Raw genomic sequence first — 8266 nt, 5'->3', positions numbered from 1 at the left:
CCGAAGAAGTGGGCTGTAGCCCACGAAAGCTTATGCTCTAATAAATTTGTTAGTCTCTAAGGTGCCACAAGTACTCCTGTTCTTTTTGTGGATACAGACTAACACGGCTGCTACTCTGAAACCTGTCATTTATAAATCTTAACACTCCCCAACACACACACACACTCACCCCCCGCTGTAAGTGCCTTGTGTCACACTCGCGCAGGATGCTCTGCAGTTCCATGGGGCGCTGAGAGTTTGAATACACGCATGCAGTGCACATATCGGTACAGCCACAGGGTCGCGGGGGCTAATTTGTCAGGCATCCAGTGTACACCCAGAGGGAGGAGTGAAGGAGTTAATTGCCAGCACTCCCACTCTGCCCGCAGCAGATCTCAGTGTAATTGAGCTGAGAAGGGGTTATGAGAGCCCGGGGACACCACAGTGAATGTACACCCTTGCTCGCACCCACACCACCTCACACCTGCCCAGTTGTTCATTATCACCTCCCTGCACACAAACCCATCCCCACATCCAGCAGGCACCAGAAATCCCCCCTCCCCATCCACCAATACCTCCTCCCTGTCCCCAACACACTGGAGATCGCTCGGATCAGGTCAGCGCATGCCCCAACACTTGTTCAGACCCAGGCATAAGCACATGAAGCCAGCAAGTGCCAAGTCAAAAGTGGGAGAAGAGCCAGGGGGCAGCCCAGTGCGCCTTTCAGGTTTAAATCCTCAACACCATCCCCAGAGAGAGAGCGTGCAGCAGCTCCCAGCAATACAGCTCCATAAGCATTATTACCTTTGCAAGAGAGACAAGGCGGGGGAAGGTAATATCTCATATTGGACCAACTTCTGCTGGTGAGAGAGACAAGCTGTCGAGCTTACAGAGCGCTCTTCTTCGGGTCTGGGGAAGAAAGTGCCTGCCCCACCTTGTCTCGCTAATAGGGTGACCAGACAGCAAGTGTGAAAAATCGGGACGGGGGTGGGGGGCAATAGGTGCCTATATAAGAAAAAGCCCCCAAAATCAGGACTGTCCCTATAAAATCGGGACATCTGGTCACCCTACTCTCTAATATCCTGGGACCATCATATCTACACCACCCCTGCAAATTACCTTTATAAGACAGGCGGAGTCTGGGCACGCTCCCCTTGGTCCCTTGGCAGCTGGCGAAGAGATTCCAAAAGAGCCACCAGGTTGCCAGGAGCTGGGAGAGGCAGCTCTGCTCCATGCTCACTTGCTGCTCCGCTCTTCCTTTCGAGGCTCCCCTGCCTTTAACTCAATGGGATTCCTTTTCGACCTCCCTACTGCAACGCCTTCCAGGGAGAGACAGCTGCGAAGATCCCAGCTGGCCAATATGTGCTCATGCAGCCTTCCCCACCCCGCCTCTCCCCAGCCCGCCTGCCACAAGCAGCTGGCTCCAAGGAGTCTACTGGGAAGTTTTATACAGGCAGGGCTCCACCCAGCTCCTTGCAAGGAGACTGACTGCCACAGAGCAAGAGATGGGGGAGACCCGCCTTTCCAAGGACTTCCCCAGCAGCTGCAGCTCTCTGGGATTGAATTCTCTGCGGCTTCTGTGCTCTCTCCCCTACCGAGCTGGCAGAGGCAGTGGGGTTAGTCAGTCACTGCTGGAATGCCACTGAATCCTGCACAGTTACACCAGAGATGGATTTGGTCCTTGGCATGGAGAGGAGTAAAATGAAAGGCAGATTTCTTCCCTAATCTCCTCCAGTATTGGCCCATCAGCCAACCCGCAACCCGGCAGCAGCCTGCCTTCCCTCCCGCAGGCCCAAGAAGACACATTTCTTCTTTTAAAAGGAAGTAGACAGCAGGGCAAAAAGAATGAGTCGGGGTGTGGGGGGGTGTCAGCCGATTTCCCCCTGGAAGCTTATCCTGTGCTGATCATGGCTGCCAAGAGGCTGAAAGGATCCCAAGGCCTGACCTACCCACTCATGCCTAGAACGGGTGCCTCCAGGACAGGGATCTAGTGACTTGCAGGAGGCAGGTTTTATTGCCAATGCCCATGCTGTCCCTGACTTGTGAATCACTCCCGGGCTGCTAATTCAGCCCCAAGCACTGTATTAAGGGGCAAAAAATAAATATCTAATGCTGCTCAGTCCACTAGCCTGTCTGTCTGGGTTAGCTTTTGTACCGCCCCCATCCTAGCAACAGGTGGATATCCCGCTCGATCAGGGAGCGGCACCGAGCCTGCCCGCCGCGTGTGGACCGAGGTAAGTTCGAACTAAGGTACTTCGAACTTCAGCTACGTTATTCACGTAGCTGAAGTTGCGTATCTTAGTTCGAATTGGGGGGTAAGTGTAGACCAAGCCTAAGGTATTTAATATGGCCCCCCTCACTGCAGTCTCTGAACACCTCACATTCTTTATGGCCTTGGGCCCTGTGAGGCAGGGCAGGGCTGTTATCTCCACTTTACAACTGGGAAACTGAGTCACAGAGAGACTAAGTGACTTGCCTGAGGTCACCCAGGACATCTGTGGCAGAGCAGGGAATTGATTGTGGGTGTTCCAAGTGGCAGGCTAGGGCCCTAACCACTGGACCACCCTTCAGCTAGCCCAGCTTTGCCATTGACTCTTAGTTGTAAAGTACAGTCTTTCCATGCTCGCAGCATCATCTTGTGCAAGTGACTAGAGCCACCATTTTCCAAAGGAGTCTCTGGCTGGGGACACCTCCATTTTGGAGTGCCCAATACGAGATACGTGGGGCCCGGGTGGTTTTCACAGGAGCTGACAACTCACCGCTCCAGCTGAAGTCAATGTGCTAAGGAGGCACTTTACAAACAGAGGCAGAGAGATCCAAAGAACAAGGCAGGTGAAGGGCCGTGGGATCCGGATACGACATACACACTGTGGTCAAGTTGTTACATTTCCACCGCTGCCAACCCCAAGTGTTCAAAAATCATGAGCAACATCACGAGATTGAGTTAAAAATCACAAGAACTACAAAGAAGTTGGGGTCTTTTTCTTTGCCTTCCAGGCGCACACAGATCACATTTTCAAGCTTTGCTCCACAGCCAAGGGCTAGAAACTTACTTTTTTTTATTTAGATGAAAACTGAGATTCTCTCGTAACCCCATGACTCCAGGATCTGAAGCTCTAAGAAAAAACACTACATACAACAAGACTCGCATAAAAACCTAACAGCTAGCAACACTGCCTTTCTCCCCAAGCACTATAAATTACCCACTCCTTAAATCCCCTTCTCTTTGTCAACATTCCACCATTTGGCCACCTCATCTCTCAAATAATCCCTCGCTTCTATTCCAGCATCCATATGTCCATCCCTCCAAACAGTCAGCCTTTCCTCTACATAAATCGCTCACCAGTAAATGAAACAAACCAGTAGATGACTGAGTCAGCTAGTTTCTTGCATGCTTTGAGTATGCAGATATTTTCAAACCTTACTATGAAAAGAAAAGATTTCATATTTGAGGATGTTTCTCCCCCCCATGACATTGAATATATTCTTCCTATATCAAAAACGTCCCCAGCAAGGCTATAAAACCGAACACAGCCGCAGTCTTGTGCTAGTGTAGGAGAAATCCAAAGTGAAACTGATTCAAAACAGAATATGAAACTGACCAGCTTAGTTTCAACCTCCAACCTGGTGAAGTGCAAATAGTAAACAAACAGCATTGCCAGGGAAAGTAAAGGAAAGTTTAAATTTCCTTCCTGTTTTCATCATCTTTGATGTCCTAACTAGGAATTCAGATCTGAAGCATTTTGAAAATGATTTATAATTGGGGGTATGTCCTTGAAGTCCTTGGTAAGGATGGGCAGGTAGCATACATGGTCCCACTCTATAAGGGAGTCAAACGTAAGCTTTTAACATCAGATACCTGCAGCCCAAGCTGGGCACCAGAATAAACATGGCCCGATCATTAGAGATGCTGACTTCAGGGAGGCAGTGGAATGCATGCACCCTTGGAAAATTAAGCCATCTGTTCAGGAGTTCAAGCCCCCAGTGCTCTGCAGCTTGGCAGTCACTTGTCCCAGTGCAGCATGGAGGTAACACACTACAGGGGTCATTCTCATTTTATACTGAGGCCACTTTCAATGGGTGTCACTGTAATTCTTGCCCACTTTAAGGCACCTTCACCTTGCCAGAGGGATGTGAAGTGGCCCTAGGAATGGTCCTACAGGGCTGGTCTACACTACAAAGTTTGCTTAACGCTGTGAAAAATGTCACACCGTGCGATGCAATTAAACTGACTTAAGACCAGATGTAGACACCACTAGGTTGCAGGAAGAATTCTTCGGTCGACCTAGTTACCGCCTCTCGGAAAGGTGGATTTACTACAGGGACGGAAGTGTCTGAACTACAGAGGCATTACTACAGCATTGATAGTTTACAGTTATACAGGTATAACCTAAGGACCGTCCTGAGGATTTATGGGGCCCCACGCAGTATTATTAAACTGGTGCCCCTACGCCGGCACAACTGGTGCCCCTGTGAATACAGCCCTTGCCTTCTGCCTAGTAAGGAGACTGCAGCGGGCGCTGGGTGTGCAGGAGCCAACCTGCTCTTACTTGCTGTCCCGGTCATAGGCGTGGACTCCGTGGGTGGGTGCTCTGGGGTTAAAGCACCCATGGGGAAAATTTAGTGGGTGCAGAGCACCCACCGGCGCCAAGTTCCCCCCCTTCCCCCTCCCCACGTGCCTCTTGCGCACCTGGCAGCCCCGCACTTACCAACTCCTCCCCCTCCTTCTCAGCGCTGCCAGAGCACCATGAACAGCTGATTCATGGCATTCAAGCTCCGGGAGGGAGGGGGAGGAGTGGGGATGGGGCGTGCTCGGGGGAGGAGGCAGGGAAGAGGCGGGGTGTGGGTGGAGCAGGGGCGGGAAGAGGCGGGGAGGGGGTTTGGAGGAAGGGGTGGAGTGGGGACAGGGCCTGGAGTGGAGCCGGGAGCTCGAGCACCCCCTAGCAAGATGAGAAGTCGGCGCCTTTGGTCCTGGTGGTGCCCCAAATTTTCAGGTGCTCTACGCAGCCGCGTATGCTGCGTATGCCTATGGATGGCCCTGTGTAACCTGGGTGGACTGTCTCATTCTAGTATAAGTGGCCTCTTTCTGCTATAGCTTGTATGGCTTGGGAAATGGCTGAAACTGTACTGAAAAAGGCCTTTCCTAAACTGAATGAATGTCTACACCGGGTGCTATACTGGCATAGCGGCATTGGTGTCCCTTTCCCCTCCCCCCCCGCCCCCCCGTCTGTTCTGGGCATTCCCCAGTCACTGAGTTGGGAATGCTCTAAGCAGTATGGAGGAGATGAGATGAGATCTGGAACATCCCTGAGATCTCACCTTGGAAAGGGTTTCTGAGATACAGAAGTGCTGGGTTTGTTCAACTCTGTTTTAAAATTATCCATGTGGTGAAGGCAGGGGATTGGGACTCCTGGGATTTATCCTCAGTTCTGCTCCTGACTCTTTGTGAGGCCTCTGTCACCTCTGTGCCTCAGTTTCCCCACTCATGAAAGGGGGATCAATAATACCAGCCTCAAGTCTAGTTCATTAACATCAGTAAAGGGCTAAGACGCCCTGAGATGGCAGGTGCTCTGGGGCAAAGCGTTGCTATAATGGTTTTCATTTAAATTAGACACAACCCAAACCTCAGAGCCACGTCCCCTGAACCCTGTCCAGGGCCCCTTTGGCAGTCCAGCTACCTGCCCACTCATCCAGGATTCATTCCCCACCATGCGGTGCCAGGGCTGCTGGGATCCCAGCTCTCATCTGCATCCTTTCAGGACTGGAAGAGCGGGGAAGCACTTTCACCAGCTGTCAGAGCTGGCAGAGGGAGGGAAAGAGGGCTGCATGCAATCAATTACCGCGGGGGAGTATAGGAGGGGGTGCTAATTGAATCCAATTAGTTCAGGGCTTGTCTCGGAAGCCCAGGGGAGGAGTCTGGGAAGATGCGAAAGGCAGAGGCCTTGCCTTCAGGCTGGGCAGAGCAGTGGAGAAGTTAGAGGTGGATGAGACCTATTAGGGCATCAAAGTCCATCCCCTTTGGCCAGTGGCTAAGTGTTCTCCACAGTCCATTACGCAGCCGAGTTTGACATGTCTGCAAGCAATGGGGCTTCCAGCACTGCCCGTGGGGAGATGGCCCCACGTCGCCACCAGTCCTGGAGGGAGAGAAGAGGCCAAAGCCGGCAGATCAGCCTCCTTTGTACTCTGCACAGCACAGCCTTCTGGCCAGAACTCCTGATGCAGCTGGCAAGACAGAGCTGCCAAGGAGGGGAAAGCAGTCTCCTTGGGGGCTAGGGGTAGTCTCACTCCTTGCAGTACCTTGGTGCCAAAGGACGCTTCCCCTCACAGCCTCTCCCCCAGGGGAAGCCAAGGGATTTGGCACATGCTCCACGCCCGGCCTGCCCGCTGGGACTGCAGCAGAGAAAGCACGGCCCAAGGGTGCTGCTTTTACATCCCGCTGCCTGGATTTCCTCCATAGTAGTGCAATTTACCCACAGCGCAATGGGCAGCTTCCCCCAGTGTGACGGACACCATGCACCAGGGGAGCCGGCAGGGCCATCTCCACAGGGCCAGGACCGCAGGCTGCTTCCTAGCACACGCAGACAGCCAAACAAAAGAGAGCCCTGCGTAGGCTGGGGGGATGGCCACATGGGTCTGCTATGCCACCACCTGCTCTCTCTCCAGGGAATGACGATTTTGGGGGAGCTGATGTCCACCCCTCTGTTTTGGTGCCTAACACCCTCCAGAGAGAGAGACGCCCCCCCAAGCTACGGTCCGAGGTAAAAGCTCATACAATGGGCCAACACTGCAGGCACAATGGCCTCATTTCTCTGTTCCATCTCCCCTCCCAGCATTTCGCATCTCTTCACCAGAGCTGAACAGAAAAACTGGTGGGAGCGGAGCCTGCATTTTTGTCCCTGTCTCTTCCCCCTTCTCTACTCCTTCTCTGACCCCATCCCCTTCCTCTCCCCCCGCACCACCTCTCTTCAGAGATATGAGCCCAAAGGCCAGAGCACTTGTGATCATGGAAGATTCCTTGGCATTTATCCAGCCAATCCCCCCCCCCACACACACACACTCCTCCCCAGATCCTAGCCCCAATTCCAAGTCAAGCAACCACCACATTGGGCCCACCTCAAAGAATTCTCCCAGTAATTTCAATGGGAGAAGATCACTTCCTGTCCTAACCTTCTGGGTCATGTTGCAGTAGATTATATGCTCCACCCCAGAAGTGGCTGCATTTGGAGCTCAGTCTGCAAAGGGCCTTGCAAACCCTGGCAGCGGAAGGCATGAGATAACCCTCAGGGCCTTTTCCCCCCTCGCTCATCTGCTCCGTTTTCCTCTCCTCTCTTCTTCCTCATGATGTCTTGATCTCTCTTCTTTCCTCGTTCTTTCTCCATCTTTCCTCTCTCTCTCTCTCTAGTTCTTTCTCTTTGTGCAATCTCCCCCCCCCACACACACACACCTTTTTCACTCCCTCTCCTATACCCATTTCTCACCCACCTCTGTTCATCTCCTCACCACCCTGTCTTCCCTTTCCCGGTCTCTTTTCTCTGCCCCTCCATTTTCCCCTTTCTCTCTTCTTTCCCTCTCACTGATCGCTTGCCGAAAGCTCAGGGCAAGTTAACTAGTCCCTGCTGCCTGGCTGTGTCTGTACTCGCCCTGCCAAATCCTGCCAAACCACAGCACAAAGACCCCACAGACACACACACATTCAAATCAGCCCCTCCTTTCAACAGGGCCGGAAGAGGGGAGCCCTCAGACCAGGGATTTCCGTACACGCCCCCCAAATTTCCCCAATCCCAGTTTTGTGAACTAGTTACATGCAGTGTTGCCAATGTGGTGATTATTTGGAAATTTAAATTGAAATTGAAACATTAAGCTATACACTTCAAAAGCATATAAAGTGTTTGATAAAATATGTGTATCTAAAAAAGTATAATACATTTGGGAAGTATGAACATAGACTAGCTTCCTTATACAGCTGTTATTTTTTATGACAATGTCAGTGCATTCATTTCAGTGATGTTGGCCAACCTAATAATTTCAAATTATGATTTGTAAACATAGTCGAAATGAGCTCTCCCTGACAGCTAGTGATGAGCTGGGGGCTGGGGGGAAAGGCTGCAGGACCAGATTGTATTTACATTCACACCTAATCTACCTAGGTATCCAGCAAACAGCACTGTGTTGCCCAAGTGATAGATTTTGGCTGGGGTTGGGTTACAAATCACTTGAATGCAGGAGTGTAGTGAGTCGGTGTGGCTCCCCGCCGCCCCAGAGGGGGAAGAGCCCATCTGGAGGCCGG

The 8266-nt window shown here is 51.9% G+C and overlaps 1 protein-coding gene across 1 annotated transcript in view; it reads right to left on the bottom strand.

Moving 5' to 3' along the window:
* The window catches only part of SEMA3G (semaphorin 3G), a 69843-nt gene extending 68497 nt beyond the window's left edge, over positions 1-1346 (bottom strand). The window contains exon 1 of the mRNA XM_024205674.3: positions 1099-1346. Within this exon, the coding sequence (XP_024061442.2) occupies positions 1099-1213 (115 nt within the window). The 5' untranslated portion in view covers positions 1214-1346. The remainder of the gene's footprint in view (positions 1-1098) is intronic.
* Between the last annotated feature and the right edge of the window lie 6920 nt (positions 1347-8266).

This window comes from Terrapene carolina, unplaced genomic scaffold, assembly GCF_002925995.2.
Source record: "Terrapene carolina triunguis isolate 2854851 unplaced genomic scaffold, T_m_triunguis-2.0 Scaffold232, whole genome shotgun sequence".
Taxonomy (NCBI): domain Eukaryota; kingdom Metazoa; phylum Chordata; order Testudines; family Emydidae; genus Terrapene; species Terrapene triunguis.
This window is presented reverse-complemented; position numbering and strand designations above follow the sequence as displayed.